Source organism: Palaemon carinicauda, chromosome 7 (genome assembly GCF_036898095.1).
Source record: "Palaemon carinicauda isolate YSFRI2023 chromosome 7, ASM3689809v2, whole genome shotgun sequence".
Classification (NCBI taxonomy): Eukaryota; Metazoa; Arthropoda; class Malacostraca; order Decapoda; family Palaemonidae; genus Palaemon; species Palaemon carinicauda.
The window spans coordinates 116,644,200-116,665,027 of record NC_090731.1 but is presented as its reverse complement, the minus strand read 5'-3'; the positions used below and the strand labels follow the sequence as shown (position 1 = coordinate 116,665,027).

General features: G+C 39.3%; 1 protein-coding gene across 4 annotated transcripts in view; it reads left to right on the top strand.

Annotated features, from left to right (window-relative positions):
- LOC137643990 (lachesin-like) overlaps nt 1-20,828 on the top strand; it is a 225,513-nt gene that overhangs the window by 180,708 nt on the left and 23,977 nt on the right. For all 4 annotated transcript variants that reach the window (XM_068376833.1, XM_068376834.1, XM_068376835.1 and 1 more), the window contains 2 exons: nt 10,480-10,635; nt 11,593-11,694. In XM_068376833.1, the coding sequence (XP_068232934.1) occupies nt 10,480-10,635; nt 11,593-11,694 (258 nt within the window). The remainder of the gene's footprint in view (nt 1-10,479; nt 10,636-11,592; nt 11,695-20,828) is intronic.

Below are 20,828 nucleotides of genomic sequence, written 5' to 3'. Positions count from 1 at the left end.
GGCATGTTAGAATACGGCAATAAGTAATATATGATAATCCCAATGAAGGGGTAGCCAAATACTTTTGTGGTAATAACTCTAGAGGAGATTGCTTGTAACATTGTTTATCTTCTCTGCTGTAAAATATTTTTCTCTTTTGATTCTCATACTAGAAACTTAGATATCCAAGAAATTCAATACAATTCACACTAAGAAAATCTGGAAATAGAGCTGAAGAGGAATCTTAATATTATCTACTAAAATGTTCTCAGTAGGAAATAACTTTAAAACTTCTGCAGCTATCCAAATTCCTGTATCATGATTATAACTGAAAAGTTTTCAGCCTCTGGGGGAAGTAACTTTTGAAAATTTTGCATCCATTGTGTAATATTCTCAATTTATATATTTTAATGATTGTAGCTTGTATTAAATATGCCTACTGTGTACCTGTAACAAGGCCAAATGAAGAGACAAGTAGTACATATTTAGATGTTAATCTAAGAAGTCTTTGTTTTACACTAGAAAATTAATTCTTAATTCCTGTGAAGTGTTATCTTGTTCATGAAACTTAATTAAAACCGCTGGGTTACAAACATAAAATTTTAAGAATTCCTGGTTTCTAAGTGGAATAAAATGTAGTTTCCAAGCGAGAAAAAAAGATAACGAGAGTTCACATTGTTTTCCGTTCATCGCTACACTCAGAGATGAAACATATTTCACTGAGGCCACAATGAGCCCGAAAAAGGCATCGACTTTGCTTTCCTGAGGTGTAGATATGAATGAGAGTGGGGGATGCTTAATAGACTTAGATACCATGTACTAGTATTTGTGGGGACGGTGGATTCATCATAAACGATTACAAAAGGGATTTCTTTATGTAACATGTATTGGCCACCCTTAATATCCTTATAAACAGGACCTGGCGTGACAGCCTTAGAAGATGTTTGTAGGTCTGACCTGGTCTTGCAACATGAAGTTTGATGCAATGCTATTTCAGTCGGAAACAAAAATCTTTTCCCGTGGAGGTAAAAGATAAGAGTGATAATTGTTATTTCCTCTACCAAAAGCCCTTTCATTCAGTCAAACAGTGGGAATTGTTGGAAGAACATGAGAAATGCATCTGTATGTTTTACCTAGTCAGGACCCCAAGACTGATATTACAATTGAAGATTTGGAATGCCTGATGATGGGACATATCAGCGCAACGTCATCAACACGGACTGTAATTTTGTCCCTAGACAAAGGAAGAGAGGGAAGAGAGATAGATTTTTGGTTAAGGGTATTCATATCTGTACCAGTTTGTACCCACTACTAGTGAACTCAAACACTCAATTAATTCAACACCAAAACCTTCGGTAATGTTAGATACGAAACACTAGTTCCTGTTGATTTAGGAAAAGTTGGACTAGTATCTGCATCAATATCTTCTACTGATACAGATATATTTATAAAATAATGTGTCTAACAATCTGAGAATACTGTACGAAATAACTCAACAAATTTAAAACTTAGCTCATTTAGATAGACTGCTAACTCAATTAGAAAGATTCAGTTTTGAAAGATCAATTCTATGAAAAACATAATCAAAACAAAATGATCAGATTTCTTAGTTTTACCAAAACACCCCCTCTTATGCTTTTCATCATTTTTTTCTAGCCTAGTCCAAGGTAATTAAATTTTAAGCTATTTATTTATATTGGCAACATCAAGATCTACAGTGGTTATCAGAAATTTCCATAGGATGGTGCCCATCATAGTGCAAGTACTCTAGTAAAGATGAGTGATTCAGCGAAGCTGTATTGGCACTAACTTTCTAGTGTATTTGGATGGAACACTTTAGTGAGGTCATGAATAGGATATATGAGGAAGACCTTGATGTTTCCATGAATGAATTCAGTGTGTTTGAAGTCGAAGCTATCCTAAAAAAACTAAAGGGATGGAAAGCCCCTGGATACGATGGAATAACTGCTGAGAAGATTTTGGCCGAAAATGAAGTGACTCCCAGAATACTTATAGATTATTTTGTAGAAGGTGGAGTGATGAGGCAAATCCTGATGAATAGGTACTAGGAGTGTTTCTTTAAATGGAAAAAAAAGGAAATCTGATTGCAATAATTGCAGAGGCATCACGCTTACGTCAGTTGTCATGAAAATATATAGTATGCTTATTCTAAAGAGACTATAGAGAAAGGTTGATGAAAAGCTGAGTTTAACAAGCAGGACCTAGAAAAGGTAGAAGTTGTACTGACCAAATTTGTATTTTAAGAAATGTTGTACAACAATGTGTTGAATATAGAAATCCACTTTTGATGGCATTTGTAGTGTATGAAAAAGCCTTTATTAGTGTGCATCGGCCAGTTTTGTGGAGAGTCTTGCGTTATTATGGAGTTCCTCTTAAATATGTAAATTTAATTAAGTCCGTTCATGAGCATAGCAGGTGCAAAGGTAATGTTAGTGGAGTCCTATCAAATAAATTTCCAGTGAGCAGTGGAGCACTCCAAGGGAATGTGTTGCTCCCTATGTTGTTCATCCTCCTCATATATTCTGTAATACATTGAACAGTTAGGGATTGTGGAGGACTGGAGTAGATTGACATTGGGAAATTTTGCTAACCTAGAATATGCTGATGACACCGTCCTTATTATAAGAGCACCACAGGATTTACAATGCTACTTACCAGAATGTAGAAAATATTACAGGAGGTTGGACTCAAGACAGATAAAAGAAAGGCAGAGATGATGAGAAAGGAATATGCAAACGAAGATGAAATGTCATTAGAAGGAGAAAGGATTAATGAAGTAGAATTATTTAAATATTTAGGAACTATGATCTCTAATTATTTGTCTAATACAAGGTCTTTAGAATTTGAGTTTGATGAAAGATTGAAAAATTCAAAGCAGACAATGGGTAGCTTAAGTAAAATTTGAAAATCAAATCGTCTGAAATTACATTTAAAATCAGGCTATATATCATTTTAGTGAGATCGGTGTTACTCTATGGACATGAGTCATGGTATGGCGATGAAGGTATATCCAATAGATTTTCTAAATCTGAGAACAAAGCCCTCAGAAGAATATTGGGAGTTAAAGGGCAGAACAGGATTAGAAATTAAACTATAAGAGAGATTACTCGAGTGCCATATGTGTATGAGATCATAGTGAGGTGTAGACAAAGATGGTTTAGGTATGCTTTTCGCACTCCCCAAGAAAGATTAGTTCACCAAATTTTAATTTGGCCCCACAAGGCACTAGAAGAGTTGGAAGATCCAGGCCTACATGGATGAGAACGTTGAAGCGTGATGTAGATGATGAATGGAGAAGTATTGATTTAAAAGCTCAAGACAGATGACTGGTGAAATCTGACCGAGGCCCTTTGCGTCAATAGGCATAGGAGGAGATGATGCTAATGATGATTACGAATCAAGGAAATTAGAACTTAAAATAATGGAATAATTTTCCTTAAAGTAATAATTGAGTCCAAAATAATTTCACTTGAAAAACGAAATTATTCCATATTCATAAGTGCTTAAAGAAAATAGGCATTTCACATGCATAAGTAAACTTAGTGTCCTGCATAGGGATATGAGAAATATAATTATTGATTACCATGAGCTTGACGAGATTTTGCCAGTTCAATAACATCAGGTTCAATATTTCATAAAGTTTGATACCATCCATTTTACATATTTGTAACCTATTTCACTGCCTTGAAGAGGGAAAGGCTGACATTTCTTTCTAAAGATAGAATATTAATCTTGTCCCATTGACTAGAGAGCTTCACTGCTGAATTGCTGAAATAGCACTTTACCTTCAAATTCATTTTGCAAGTCAATCAGCCCTTCAAATAGATTTGGATAAGTATTGTTTACATTAGCCTAAATTGAATTTACAATCCATTCTGTTATTTTGAATGTTAAGAGATCTTTAAACCTCATCACCAAATCTTTCATTACTTGAAGGTGAGAAGGAAAACAGTCTAGATCAGTATTCTACAGACTTAAATAGTTATGTTTCTTTTCTTTAGAGTAATTTTAAGATAGGAAATTGATGGAATTATCGCCTCAGTAAATTGGCTTTGTATAATTCAAACATTATTCCTTATGTTTTGATAAGAGTAATTTAATGTCCATGCAACTGAATGTTAGCTTCATTTAATCCGTTGAAAATATCAGACAAATAAGTAACTTCTGCTCTTCTACTTTCCACATCTTTACTATTTCATCTTTTATACTTCAAGAAATCAAGAATAGAATCATAGAGGTCATAAAAGTGTCGTAGACAGATATGCTTCGAAAGTCATTAAACTCCAATATGTAGAAAAAGCTATTTAAATCCCCTTCCATTTTCAATACAAAGCTGGCAAAATATGCTGTCATACAATAAATGGGCTTTGATTTTATTCACAGATTTGATAATAGCTTGCAGGGTACTATGCACTCTGTTACTGAGATGCTTTGTAGCTATATCTTGTCTGTGAATAACAGTGAATGGTGAAGATGCCCAGATACCTCTCTTTAAATGTGTTATTAATCCACGATGGCATCCAACTACTGATGGTACTCCATCAAGAATTAACTGGCTTCATAGTTGAGAAAGTGCTATCACATGATTTACTACCAAATGCGGAGTGCAGAGTAAATACAAAGTCTCTCAGCTTGGGGAATCCATCCTTACAAACCAACTTCCAGAAATTCTCCTGCTTTACATTTTCCTTGGGGTTGTGCTGGCCTATGTGGTAACGTCCCTGACTGGTGATCGCCAGACTGAGTTTCGAGTCCCGGTCAAACTCGTTATATCCTTTGGTGCTGCAACCTCACCATCCTTGTGGCTAAGGATGGGGGCTTTGTGGAAGCCTACTGTTCTATATGCGGAGTTATCAGTAGCCATTGCCTGGCCTTTATTGGTCCTGTCTTGGGTGGAGAGTGGCCTTAGGCGCTGATCATAGGTATATATGCACAGTCTCTAGGGCATTATCTTTCTTGATAGGGCAATGTCTCTGCCCCTTGCCTCTGCCATTTATGAGCGGGCTTTTGAAACCTTTAAACCTCTAAACACTCAGTCAGACTGTAGTTCACACAACTCAAGCTGAATTTCTGGTAATTGTGCCTCCACATTAACTTCCACAGGGCTGTTAAATAACAGAAGACTGAGATTCAGCTTCTCGAAGTCTTTAAATATATTTTCAAATTCAAAAGAAAAGCTTTGTTTTTTGACAAAGCATGAAAAGTCTAAGTTTGTATCATCTGTCATAAGCTCTTGGCATGATAAAAAGTGTGCAAGGTCACTCTTAAGCAAGCACTGAATCGTAACAGCTTCTTGTGGAAAGCTTCAATGTACCCAGCCAGTTGAGAAACATTTTGTTGCTTGCCTTGCGAGCTCAGATTAAGTACATTTTAGTGGATGATTATGTCTGTGAGAAATGCTAAAGAACACAATTTGATAAGGTCTCTATCTGGTAGCTGAGTTTCATACAATTCTGTATTACCAAGCTGTTCATTTTGAAGAAAGAAAAGAATATTTTTACTGAAGAGCAAATAAGTTCTGTAACATTTTTCAAGTATCAAGGCACTTGATACTTGATTGCAGTAATATATCACTAAATTCTACATTTACTTCTTAAAGGTAAGATATAAATTATCTGTGTCGTTGTGACTTCTGATTAAATTCACTAACTGACATCACTCATCTGTAATACCTTGCCACATAAAACTTCTTGGTGAATAATGCAGTGCAGTGGGATACAATCAGCTCGATTTTCCTTCAGTAAACCAACCAGTCCCATATTACTGCCAGTCAAAGCTTTTTTCAAATCCCCCATATTCGTTGACAACTGACTCAAGTGTTGCATAAATATCTTAGATTCTTGTACCACCACTCAGGACTTTTTCATCTTAACCATCTCTCCATGTACCACGAAATCCTTGTCTACTGTGCGGGTGAATATGAATAACTGGATGGGGTCACTTATATCTGTACTCTCATCTAAATCAAATGACAAATATTTGCAGTACTTCATTATATCTTTCAGTTTTAAAGAAACATGCTCATAAAGATCAGTTACTCTTCTTGCAAATGTTTGGTCGGATAATGACACACTTTGGAATTTCCTGCCTAATATTAGCTAGTGATATTAACATAAATTACTAAGTAGCGATATTTTGACAAACAACTACTTTAATACAAGTACCACTGGTATCATATCTTAACAACAATAGACAGAGAGAGAGAGAGAGAGAGAGAGAGAGAGAGAGAGAGAGAGAGAGAGAGAGAGAGAGAGAGAGAGAGAGAGAGAGAATAAAGCTGTACTTATACCATAAATTTTACTATTACTTTGACAGACAGAGAAACCTAGTGCTTTCTGTGTAAAACATAAATTTGCAATACAAGTGACCATGAGCCACAAAAAAACAACCAGCAAGCCACTTTTGGCCCGGGGGGCAGTAGTTGGATCACCTTGATTTATGGAATTTGGGCCAGTTGGCCCAGAACTAGGAACAGGAAACCATTCAGTGCCTAGGCGCAACTGGGGGAAACCATGGAGTATCGCCATGAATTAAAGACTAAGACGTTGGGCAGGAAAATAAAAGAAATCAAGAACTAATTCTGTAACCTAAATCGTCCTCACATGGGTATATACCATCAAAAGCCAGAGAATCTGCATTTCTACCCCCTTGACAGAGAATCTTTTTTTCATTAGGCTTCTAGATAACTCCACCTCCAGGGAGACCTCCATCTCCAAATAATTCTTCATCTTCACTTTGTACTTGGCCATATACGGATAATATTTAGATTTCTCTTCCCTCTTTTTCTCTCATTTCCCATACCAGCGGACTCTCTTTTATTTGACATGGGGAAATTGGAGGATATTTGGGTTTGCCATCAGACTTTAAGGCAATGAAGAAAGACAGTGGTTGCCGTCGATATCGGCGGCGGCACTCGGGGAGGGAGGAAGGGTTTAGCCTCTTCTCTCTGAGAGAGAATGAATATCGTAACTTATCTATAGATTCTAGAGAATGTAAATTCTCATACGAATCGAAAAGGAACGATAGGGTGAGGCTAAACGTGGGGAATTACTTTACTAACGTATATATGAGCGAGAGTAGTCTACCTCTGGTAGAATCCCTGGCCAAGGTAGTTGGTACCGCCGGGTTTCCCGCCGCATACGATCAGTATAGTCACATAATAGGAAGAGGAATAATATTCATGTATGCAAAATCACCACTTGTATAATTTGCGCAAATAGCTAACCTTATAGCTTAATACCGGGAATTGTAGCCCTACTGACTAAATAAATGCAATTGTAACGGGCGACTGCAGTCGTAAAAAGGCTGCCTCCGGTTCTCGGCAACGCTCAACCAACCACACTTAAATTATTAAGATTTAACTGTGAAAGGGAGACTAAAATTATACACAGGAAAGAATTAATACTCAACTTTCCAAAGGAAGAAAATACTGGAGATTGCATGATGAATATTCCAATAACTTGTAACAAAACACCGGGTTAACACGGGAGCACAACTCGCTTAGAGAGCTACAAGAAAAGGAATGGCGTCGTAGTAGTAATAGGGATGGAGGTGCACCGGGTACCTAGATTCGGGGTGAAGATTGCCATGTGTCTTATCTAAAAATACGTCCCTTGATATTATGCGATATCCTTAATTGGATACTCACGCCAGGAGTTAGAATCCTGGAGACCTTCGGTTCATTTCTCTGGAAGTATCACTGTAGCAAATATCCCTTAGAAGGCTACCTAAAGGAACCCTTCCATCAGGACGACATGGCCTGAGCCCAAAAAAAGATCTAATACACATGGGGTTTAGAGGCATATGTACTTTATTTAGTGTAAAAGTAAAAAAATGACAGTAAATAAAATGCACTCCCATAACATGATTAATTTTTTTAGGTTTCTTAGATATGAAAAAGGTTATACTGTTCCTACAATGAAAGATTATAGATCTACGATGACTTCAGTGTTACAGCATTTGGACTGGATTTAGCTGCTAGCATTGTAATTAAACTTTTAGGTCATTCAGGATTGAAGACCTTAAGCTCAAAATACAATTAAGGGCAACTTGTACGTATTACCGAGGTAATTCAGAGACACATTTTGATACTGTGGATAAAGTTCATTCCAAGTATTTAACAATTAAGACAATTTATTTCAGTTTTAGCATACATGCAAAAGTGTAAGTGAATTCCAGGTTATTTCTGTTTTAGTGGGATTTAACCCCGAGAGAGCATTGGTTTCATTATGCCAAGTTTATGTGCAAAATGTTATTTCAAAGTAAAAAAAAAGCTTCAAGTTTCTTGGTCTAGTTAGAGCATTGAAATTGTACTTACAGAGGTTTAAATAGATGAATATCGGTTAGAAATCTGATTCGAGGCGTAAGTGAGCCTTCAAAATCACATTTATAAATGCTGTCATTTTGAAAAATCTTAACATGGATACTACAAAACGTTTGGATGAAGCTTATTTACTAGGCTTGAAAGTGTCATCTCATGATGTTAGAGCAATTTTTACTGTAAATTTTACCTGGAATTTATTAATGGTAAAATTTTTAAATGCATCACAGTTGCGTTGCATTTGGGTATTATTATTATTATTATTATTATTATTATTATTATTATTATTATTATTATTATTATTATTATTATTATTATTATTAGCTAAGCTACAACCCGAGTTGGAAATGCACGATGCTATAAGCCCAAGGGTTCCAACAGGGAAAAATAGCCCAGTGAGGTAAGGAAATAAGGAAATAAATAAACGATATGAGAAATAATGAACAATTGAATAAAATGTTTAAAAAAAATAACTCAAAACATATACGCTTATGTCAGCCTGTTCAACATAAAAATATTTGCTGCAAGTTTGAACTTTTGAAGTTCTACCAATTCAACTACCCGATTAAGAAGATCGTTCCACAACTTGGTCATAGCTGGAATAAAACTTCTAGAATACTGAGTAGTATTGAGCCTCATGATGGAGAAGGCCCGATTATTAGAATTAACTGCATGCCTCGTATTACGACTACGATGGAACTGTCCGGGAAGATATGAATTTAAAGGATGATCAGAATTATGACAAATCTTATGCAACACATGTAGCGAACTAATTGAACGACGGTGCCAGAGATTAATATTATTTGAGAGAAGTCAAGTTTGATTTCGAATAGTTTTGGGTCCTTTGGGGAATTAATTGCAGCAATGGGGGCCGGGTTGCTTTTGAGGCAATTAATTTTCAACAGAACTTTAGATTTAAAGGATATAATCAAGGCGTGAACAATTTGGGTATTTGTTTTCATTTTGTAGCATCAAGTTAGGTTCAAAGGTAATTTTGAACGTGTTGGAGTATTCTAGTTATTATTGTCATGTATTAAATAAAAACAGCATACGAATATAGCATCAAGTTTGGTGCAAAATTAATTTTGAACATGTAGGAATATTTTAGTTATTATTGTCATCTATCAAACTAAAACAGCAAATGAATAAAAGTTGGACGGATCATGATAACTTTACACTAAGGCAAGGTGTTTAAGTCCTTTTACTGAATACCACTGACCCTCCAACGAGGGGAATGTGGTAGTCTATTCAACACATGCATTTCAGAAAGAGTAATAGAACTAAACCTAATTTTTAAAACTAAAATGATTTATTTCCATACTTACATGAAATTCGTGTAAATACTTACCTGCCTTCCCACTGACACTGTTTCTGAGTCTGCTAAATAATACTTATTGATACCGTAGAAGGATAAGAGATTAAGATGGCCGCGGCTAAGGGAGGACATTGTTTACACAAGCTCTCTATACCCCTCCTCTTCTTTCCCGTGGTAAAAGGGAGTTTACGTATGTCTTTATAAAGAAATGTATTTTTATGTTAATGTCAGCTGCTATTTCAACTTGGAAAATGAATAGCACACTTTAATTTGACAATTAAGTTACTGAATGTAGAGTATGAGAGATGTAAAGATATTGCAAGCTTTACTCTAGTAAAATCTCTCTCCCTCTAGCTTTTGTAAGTGTTATCACATATTGATGAATAATCTATTTGTTGCCCATTTGAAATAGAAGTGTGGGCCTAGCAATGATAGGCAGGAGTTTGAGTATACTAAATAAAACTTTTTAAAAAGATAATTTTCACCTTGAGTAATAAATACATTTTATGTCCTTCCTTGTGTCTAAATTTTAAAATCCTTTTATTACGGGAGAAGCATAAAATTGTTTAAACTCAATATTGTTATCATAAATTATCATAGATTAGCAGTTAAAGTATGTTAAAAAGCGACTGCATATTGATATAAGGAGAGAAACTCGAATTTACGTGACATTCTTTCTAGAAATTCAACTTTACTACTTAGAAAAGCATTAGAAATCCAATTAATCCCATACTCCATATCCTTCTCTGGCAATAATTTGTACTGGATAGCTTAATTTCAGTAATATGTTGTGTGGAATAAGACTAATTTTTTGTTTTGTTTTTGTTTTATGATTAATGTATAGGTGGCAGCAGATGTTGACGAACCTGCAATATGGCTAAAACTCGACCCCACAGACCCCAACAGCCACATTTTGTTATCCCATGGTGAGATGGTCATCATCGAAGATCCAAGATTCTCAGCATCACACGTACCAGAAAGAAACACTTATATTGTTGAGGTACTAAAATTATTTGCTGTCTGTGTTTATGTTACTCTTAATAGGCTTATTTGTGAAAATAGAAATATACTGTCACACTTTTGTTTAAAATTTTATGAATGGATTGTACAAGTTATATAATTCCTCTAAAAAACAATTAAACACGTAACATAAATGTTACTACTAGAGCCATTATATTATAAATATCTTCTCACAACACTATGCCACTATTTTAGTAGTGTGCAAGGGATTATTATCTGACAATGATTTAGAAAAAAATGATGAATAGCAATACCCTACAACTGAATGTAAAGTAATAACATCGCAACCTAGATCTCAAGATAATCTCAGGGGCATATAGTATTCTGCCTCCGTCTATCTGGTAATCCTTCCTGGTTCCCAGTTACCGAACAAAATGGGTAGTTATACAGTAGTATAGTACACAGTATTCGTTTCAGCTTCTTCACTCAAGTTTCAGAGAGATGAAGTTGATATCTTGACTTTGAATTATTACCATCCATGATTAGTTCTATATCACCATTAGACAATAATTGTAAATTTACTTATTCCACCAAACAAGTGGTTTAAAAGTACAACAAGATGTTTATATGGATACATAGAAATCTTAATGAAGACAAAAGAAGAAATTATGCTCACATTAAAAAGTTTGAAAATGCATAAAATATACCGAAATGTATCTATATACTAAACTTGTTCGATAAAACTGAATCATGCATTTATGATATCATATACAGTATATTATATATGTTATGCATATAACCATTCACAAGTGTATGGTTCAGGGATGTATATATGTTGTACATCCACACAAATAATTAATGGATAAATGACCCCCTTTTTAAAATATTTGTTGCACCTGCCAGTTTATACATTCTCTGTTTTTAAATGTATGTATGAGTATACTTTGTTTTATGTTGCTAATTCATTTCGCTCATATAATAAGGTTTTTATCTGCAGATCAGCTCGGTATCTGAAGATGATGCTGGGAGTTACCAGTGTCAGGTACCCATTATTACAGAAGAGGAAGAACTCAGGGTTGAAGCGGCCCCCCCAGTTGTGGTAAGATGACCGAGAGAAGTACATTAAAATTCATTAACAGTCTAAATTTAGTTTGTCATAGGATGAATTTCCTTCTGTTTGCAAAGTAATGAGATATATGTAATGTTTTCACCACTAAACAACGATCACAATACTGTTTGAAGTCAGTGAGGGCCTCATCAAAAACCATATAAATAATTTGTTTATCTATTTATTGATATTAGCCACTAAAGTGCACAACTCCTTCTTTATCCTATAGTGTAAGAGTTTCACTATGATTCCTTAAGTGAATCCCTTTTATAGCCTGATTCTCTAACTAGCGCGATAAAGGGACAAAATGTTATCAACTCACGGTGTTTAATGTTTCTACATGGCTGCTTGCACTACTTGCCCCACAGAGTAGTTCTTTCTTAACTCCAGGGATGTTGGAAATACCCTGACATCATGAACTCTGGGTTGTTTTGAAGGAGGAGGGTCTGGATTGAGAGGAAACTCAATTACCTTCCGAATCCAAGAGGAAAAGGTATTCCTTGTGACGCTCCTCCTGTTGACACACGTCAGCTAGCTGCTGCTGTTCTTTTAATGTAACGCCTCAGACTCCTCACTGGGCAAAGCCCCAGTTGGTCTGTGTCTTCAGTTACAGAACGAAGACTCTCTATCTGGAATGGGCCAAACCTAGGGTATAGCACACCTGGATTTTGAGTCTTAGCAATGAATTCAGGGACAAAGCTGAGAATTACTTCTCCCCATCTTCTAGAGTAAGAGACATTAGAAGAGATACCATGCAAGTCACTAACTCTTTTGGGCAAAGCCAAAGCGAGTAGAAATACCGTCTTCCATGTAATGAGGCGATCTGTTGCCTGGCATAAAGGTTTGTAGAAAGGGACATTCAGAGACTGAAGGACCTGAACTGCGTTCTAAGGAGGAGGTCTAAGTTCCGACTGGGGACAAGTCATCTCAAAACTTTTTATGAATAGAGGCATCGAGGGGAATGATACCCCTTCCACGACATCAGTCATAAATGACCGACCACTTCGCCTGGAAGACCAACGCTGAAAAGCGTCTGAGGTGTCTAGACATTTTTTCTGCAACTTGTTGCCAAAAGCCTCTATAAGAGAGGTGCTGGACAATTTCCCAGCGTAAGTCGAAGCGAAGATGCTGCTTTGTGGAAGATGTTGGCATGTGGTTATTTTAGTAGATCATGTCGTGGGGGAAGGTCCCTCGGAAGCCCCGCCAGGAGCTGCAGAAGGTCCGGAAACCATTCTGCATGATGCCATAGCAGAGTGAATGGAGTCATTGATAAGTTCTTGTTTATTCTGACTTGGTTGAGGACTTTCTCACCAGACAGAACGGGGGAAATGCGTACACATCTAAGCTCTCCCACAGTTGTTGGAATACATCTTGCTCAAGAGCCTTGGAGTCCAATGACTGGTTAACGGCCAAGCAAGAGCCTGATGTTCAGGGCCGTTGCTAACAGATCCACAGTCGGGGAACCCCACAAAGTTAAGACTTTGTTGGCTACTAAATTATTCAAAGACACTCGGAGCCCACTATCTGAGTCAGCTTGCTCAGATTGTCTGTAAACACATTCCTGTTATTAGTATTGCTACTGCTAGATGGTTCTCTAAAAAATCTATATGCTGGTACTTTTCTGATTCGGGCCAAAAGACGAAGATGGATTGGTTCAGCATATTGGCCCTCCCTCCCTTATTTTGAGGCATCCGAAGAGAGCATCAGTTCCAGAGGAGGGACAAGAAGATTGACCTCTTTGTGGAGGTTCTCATCTGCCACCCACCATCTGCGGTTCGTCCCGAGGGGTCAGGAGATTGCGTAGCAAGAAAAAACATCCCGAGATGATGTCAAGACGTGCAACTGCTTGCAAGCTTCTACTATGAAGGGGGAGTTGATCCTGTCCTCCCTTCAACTGCCACCAATCTAGTGTGGGTTGACTGCGTAAGAATGCTACAAATTGGTAAACCAGGTAGCCAGTACTGTGTATGTTATTACAGCAATTCCCCATAGAGATCCCCTTCCCGACAAGAGACCAGTCGCTAACTACCGAACTCACGAATTACTCCAAAAGAATAAGATTGAGACATATCGTCAATCTAATGTTGGACGGGTAATATGTGCATAAGTCTATCTACAAGCCAGTAATGCAGAACAGTGAGCAGGAGCAGCATACGAGCATAGCCCGACTTATAATTGTGTCCAGAACTCAGTTGGAGAATGTTGGAAACGTTTGTAACCAAGATTTCTCTTTCGTAAAAAAAAAGACAAAATTTTTTATATTTTTTCGTCTCCAATCGGTAAAACTGGCATAGGTATTGAATGTTCCATTCCAGGGAAGAGATACGAAAATTTTTTGGCCCATGTAATTCTAAGAAAACTAAGACTGATTGGAAAGAAAGGAAGGAAAAGCCTATGAAGGCAGATTGTATATACTATATGTCTGGTTACTGGAAGGTAGACGAGTAATGTATAACCTGGTTTCCTGTTAGGGATATAGCCATTGCAACTTATTGGAAGGTAGTTCAAATTGTATGATGGTCTATAGCCCTCGTTGGCAGAAAGATCGCTTGCACGCATATGTATTTGCCCATCTGCGTTAGCGCATGCATAATCTTTGCCTTCTGGTAAACGTTTGAAAACGAATAAGGTTGCAGGAATAATATATGTGCAACAAATTGCAACTTTATTGCTCAAGGAAAATTTTATCGTCGATTAACTGTAGTATTTTTTAAGATGTAAGCGCATATACCCACAAAAATAAATATACAGTTATTGTAGCGATCATTCCTCGTTTGGTTTGCCTATCTTCCATGTGGGAGGGGTTTGCCAACGTTCATACACAGACAGAGTTGTCTGGCTCCCTTGTGGGCGGGGTTTGTAACATTAGTAAACGTAATGAAAAGATGACCTCGGTGTTGCTATCGTTCGAAAGCGTAAACTAGCACTGCATCCTTGCGACAAAAAGCTTGAGACAATAATCCTGTAAGCGGAACATAGATAATATGTCTCAGAAGTTTATCGTCGTGTAAAATGAGAAGTTATTGTACCCAGCAGTACAAAGACGACATGTGGTTGACTAAAACAATCATTAGAAACCATATTTGTGGCAATAACCTTATGTTATTGTCTTGGAGAGAGCGCATGCGCCGGAAAGGAGTTCTTACGGCTTTTACGAAGTTTTAACAAACACTTGTCGAAATTATGTAAAACTTCTGAGGAACGAGAGTTTCCCTAAAAGGGTATAGTCTCATATGTGAGTGTTTTCTCAACAAGACCATACATTAGGTTGCCATCGACCGCTTTCCCGTATGGGGATACCATCGAATGCTTTTTCTCTAGTGAGAAAATTACTGCCTAAAGCAGGCAAGACCTGCCAGAAGGAATTGAACTGGAATGTGAAAATAATTTCTGCTGGCTTCCGTCCCGGCAGTTGAGGGTCTTTTGATGACGTAAGACAATCGCAAGCCGCATGCTACCCCAACCACTAGAAGTGGGAGGGGTGGAGGGAAGGTGATGGTGGTTCGTTTGAAAACAAAATAAACGGAGGAGCTGGCGAGACCAGCCTAGCTGTTGCATAGCAATAAACTGGGAATGTAGAGTGACGTTACAATTCTCACTATGCTGCTCTGTCACGTGATGATGTTCTGCAGTGAGACACAACATGGTAACGATCATAGTAGGATGACCAGGCTCATAGGGGGGGGGGTAACCATAGAACCCTCAGAGTAAGCTCTGGGTCATGCGAACTTTGAGATTTGGCGCGACGAGAACCTAGGGGTTCTATTTAAAGGGAACTCAAAAATTGGTCAAGAACCTTATTGGTCGAGCCCATTGGGTCCGTGCGACTGGGACCCGAAGGTCTTGGAGGGTTATGCAAGCCCGGGGGCTCAGCATAACCAATGAAACGAGAGACGGGAAGTTCAGTGTGATGCCAGTCATGAGAGCCCGAAGGCTCAACATCACGAGAGTTAGGAAATTCCGTGTTATGTGAGCTGTAAGGCTTGACATGACAAGGATTATGAGAACTCAGGGGTTCAGCGTAACACCAGCCCAGAGAGCCCGAAGGCTCCGTGTGACCAGGGTTGCAAGACCTGAAGGCTTCATGCAATAGGAGACCAAAGACTGCGGGTTACAAGCACCCGAAGGCTCAGCATGACATGCGACGCAAGAGCCCGAAGGCTCGGTGAGAATCAAGTCAAGAGAACCCCAAAGGCTCATATGTATGTGCTCCGTCACGCGACGTACACGGCAGGAGAGGATAAAATTCCGGAGGAGAAGCTGCTATGGATCGTGAATCCATTTCATGACAAGAACCCGAAGGAACTACGTCACGGATTCCTGATGGGCGATGGAATCCCTCAAGAATCGTGTCATGTGAACCAACAGGGTTCATGCAACGAGAAGCATGACGAGATCCAGAGGGAACTACGTCATCGCTGCCTGTAGGGAGATGTAATACCTTAGGCAACGTGTAGTGTGAAGTCACTGGGTTCACCCGACAGAGGATGACGAAAACTCGAAGGAACTAAATCATCATTACATGGAGGGAGATAGAATCCACCAGGCAACGTGCCGTGTTCACGCAACAAGAATCTGAAGATTCTCTGTTAGGTGAGTCGACAGATTCTGCATAACAGTGGTCTCGAGAGCCCATTCAACATAACTGGAGTTGCAAGAACCCAAGAGCTCAAGCAACTGGTACTGAAAGGTCCTGGGTTAAGAGAGCCAGAAGGCTCTACATAACCTAAACCCGAAGTCTTGGTGTCCCATAAGCCCTCGGACTGGAAGATCGTGCAATGAGAGCCTGAAGGACCGATGTCACGCAGGCCTAATGCATGACCGTCAGGAGACCCCGAAGGCTCAACCCGACGAGGACTTGAAGGTCCCCCGGTTCCACAAGAGCCCAAAGGCTCAGCGTAATGGGAACCTGAAGGTCCTAGGTTGCGAGAGCTCACATACTCCCCACAACGAGAGCCCGAATGCCCCTGATCACACAAGCCTGATGCGTGACCATCACAAGAACACGAAGGCTTAACGCAACGAGGACCTGAAGGTCCTAGATTACAAGCGTGGGTAGGCTCCGCATAACCTGAACCCGAAGGCTCTGTGTCATGAGAGCCCGAAGGGTCAATGTGACGAGTACCAGGAGGACCTAAGTTGTGAGAGCCTGAAGGTTCAACGTAACCAGAGCCCAAAGGCTCAGTGCCCCGCAAGCAGAAGTACTAATGAGACAGGGACCCGAGGGTCCTGGTTTACGATAGCCCGAAGGCTGTATGCAACGGGAGCCTGAAGGCTTTATGCAACGAGAGTCCAAGGGCCCATGGTCATGAAACCCTGAAGGGACATCACGACTTGACCCCAAGGGTTCAAAAAGGCGTCTCCCACCGCTGGGGGAGGACCACACCCTGGATGGAGGTTAAAAGAAAAAACTCCCTCACCTGACATACCTCTGAAGGGGAATGTGTAGCAGAAACCAACCGAAAGGGAGACTATTCAAGCTCAATAGCTACCTTTCTGGTGGGGAGGTTTGTTCTCCCAAAGGAGAACATGGCTTAAGATAACACACTACCCCCGCTCTTGTGGAAGAAGCGTAAGGAGACCGCTGACCATAAGCAGTTCTTTCTCACGAGCAAGAGATATTCCCCCTGAGGAGGAACATGCTTAGGACTTTGCTCTCCTACCACCCCTGGAGTAGAAGCAGCGTCTTCTACATCGGCCACGAGACCAAGGTCAAACCGACAAACTGCAGCACCTGTGACAACCCGAAGGTCAAAAGGATGTCTCCTACCGTAGGGGAAGAAGAAACCCCAGGGAGAAGAGGGGTCAGAAACTCCTCCTCCTGACGGACCCCCGAAGGGGAACTTCTAGCAAGAACCTCAGGAGAAGGAGGCTGCTCTGTCACAAAGAGCTGAACAAGCTTTCTCTCGGGAGCAAGAGAAATGTTCTTCCGAAGGTGGACATCCACTAGAACTAGTCTTACCCCCAGCCCAATGGGAAAAAATATAGGCGTACATCATGTGTTGGACATTAAGTAATATCTCTTGCGGACGAGAGAGAAGTCCTCCCGAAGGAGAAACTTGCGTTTGACTTTGCTTTCCCCTAGCTCAAAGGGGAGAAGCACAGACTTTGGCAACGAGATAGTAGCTGCTAATCTTCGTTAAGCTGTCAGCAATTCTCCCCGAAAGAGGGAAGGTTGCTAAATGGCTGATGAAGGAAAGCTCTCCCTTGGATGGGAGAGCAGCCCAACACCCGGGGAGGTTAACTCTCCCTCGGAAGGGAAAGTTCTCCACCCCCTGCAGGCAAACATCCTGATAGTGCTATCTGCTTCCTTTCAACAAGCCTTGATCAAGTTAAAGGTCAGCATTGAGTGCTACCTCATAACCAGCAAGCTCACAAGCTGCCACTGGTAGCACCGGACAGACCAGAGCGGTTGATTCCATAGGAACGAACGGATCTGCTTCCTACGTTGGCTGTTTTAGCCAAACGAAGAAGACCAGCATCTCTATCTGAGGAGCAAATAAGTTATGATGAATATAAATCATAGAACTACTGAAAAAGTTACAAAAAACACAGTTTATAAAGTTAACTTGAGATCTGAAGAAACTAATAGGGGGAGACACCTAACCCGCGAACGACCATCCGCATAAGAGAGAGGGTGGCAAGTAAGGGAGTAGCAGTATCAACACAATGACGACTTTCTTGCAGGGAGACCACTGTAATACGCTGTCACACAAACAGCATTGTGATAAATGTTACATATGAAAACATTCATGAATGTCTTCATATATATAACGAAAAAAAATAGAATTAACTGCGAAGCAATCAAAGACAGTCAAAATCTGTAAAGTGTGGGCAGTATGGTCATCTCTACCAAGCCAAGAAAGCAAAGTGGTTACTCAACACAGGTGTGGGAATGAACAGGGTAACCGGGCTACGCCCCCCCCCCCCTCCCCCGCTCACTAGTGGGTGGGGTAGTTATCCCTCACTGAAAATTATCCTGGTTATTTCAGCTTCACTGAAAACAATATACCCAATATAGATAGTGGAAGTTTTGTATTTGTGCAAAAACAAACCCTCTTCAGAGACCGAATCTGCTTTATATTACGGCCATAGAGTTGGAAGAGAAGATAGTAACCTCTGTCCATTGTCAACCCTGCAATTATACCTACAGAGGTCCCCGCCCTCAGAAGGTATTGGTTTCAAAATACCTAAATCAGCAAATCCATTTCAGCAGGGGTTATCTGTATTCCAATGACCTCCCTTACTAAAAAAGTTGACCCTATCTCTATCCTTCAAACGTATGACTAAAGGAAAATAGATGCTTCACTAGAGATCTTCGCTAATATGAATTAATAGAACATTCAGAGCTTTATAGTTTAATCTGGACGTAGGGTGTTCATTAAATACTAACTGAAACAAATCCAAGCGGTAAAACATTCATGTATGGTACTTGGCTCCCTAGTGACCCTTATATGGGGAAACCAGAGAAAGGAAGGCCCAATTCATCCAGATTTTTCTGGAGTTATCCCTTATGAGATGAGAGTTACACGTGTAAGTTGTTTGTTAGTTGGTAAACAGTGGTTCTCAATGGTGCATGAGTCTACACAGTTATTGCTCTGGTATTAGTCCTTGGAGACCTAACAGTACATTAACCCCCCCCCCCCTCCCCCCAAAAAAAGTGCTTTTGATGAAGGAAATATCTATTTTTTAGTAGGTGCTTTTTGGTCTCCATGTCCCTCCCTCCTCCCTATCATCGTGTAGGGGAGCGGGACATTTGATACTCCCTTTGAGTTGAAAGATGGGGGCTAGGTTCAAGTTGAAGTGCAGACAACATTAACTCTAGCTGTAGTAATGGTTCTTGGGGATAAAGTGTCACCAATAGCCAGACGATTTCTGTCTCTATTATACATACCAAGTCAATGATTTGCATGTTGATACACTAGCCCTAGAGCAGAGGAGATAATATTTTTTTGGTACTTAAGTCACATTTGATTCCCTGTTCTAGCCTTTTATAGGAAATTTCTTGGAGTCCCAAAAGTAGATTTTACTTTGTCACACCCACTTTTTAATGAATATATGAAGAAGCTTCATTTTGACAATGTCAGGAATTGCTAAGGGGCTCATAACTTTGACTATGTGAGGAATGTCCATAGGTCGCCAGAGTTAATAGTTTTACCCTTGTTGGTAGTGTGAATCATGTTGATATGCATTGGTTCTATGATATTTCTCTATCATGATCATAAGATAAATTTACATTTCTCTGATGACGTTGACAAGAATATGCTGCCATCTCAGATAACTTGGTTTTCACATTACCGTATTATTTCTGACTGGGTAAGACAAACGGGAAAAATTCTTGTGTCTGTACAGGCTGATTTGTGTGTTCAGCCAAAAGAAACAGCTTTAATCTTGGCAGTGGAAAATTCCACCCTTAGCTCTGTGGCAGAAGCTGCCTCAGCCTCCAGACACAGTCAGACATGTTCTCTCCTTGGGTCTAGCTTTCAAATACATAATAGTTGATGTACTGACATCTCTGAGTAGCAGGCTAGCCCACAATGACCCTCCCTTGACCACCACCTGGGAGGTTTCCTCTGTGGCCATCCCCTAAGAGGCCAATAGGATCCCCCATCCTGTTCCTTGCATAATAAATAAAAGTGAGATAGACAATGGAAGACACCGTTTATGCCTAGAATTCTAATTAGTGAATTGGTTATCTAAATGAAACACCCACTGGTTTTCATAATAATGATAAGACTATCAACATGAATGAGGTAGATGCAAGAAATTGAGGGACAAACCATCTCAAGATTGTTGGTTTGGTCTAGAAACTAGCTCTCGAGAATGATGTGCTCCACAAGTAAAACTCATGACCTTAAGACATCTTTCCATTTTTATACTGTTTTTTATGGATGACTGGTTGGTTATGGATTCTTCCAAGATCAGGATATTGAGATCTTAAATACGTTATTTAATCTTTGGCACCTACCGAGGATATTGTTAGTCTTCAGATGTCTGTTCTTCATCCAACTCAGTAGAATGCTTACTTGTGGATAAGGATGGCATCGATTCATTATTATTATTATTATTATTATTATTATTATTATTATTATTATTATTATTACTTGGTAAGCTAAAGCCATAGT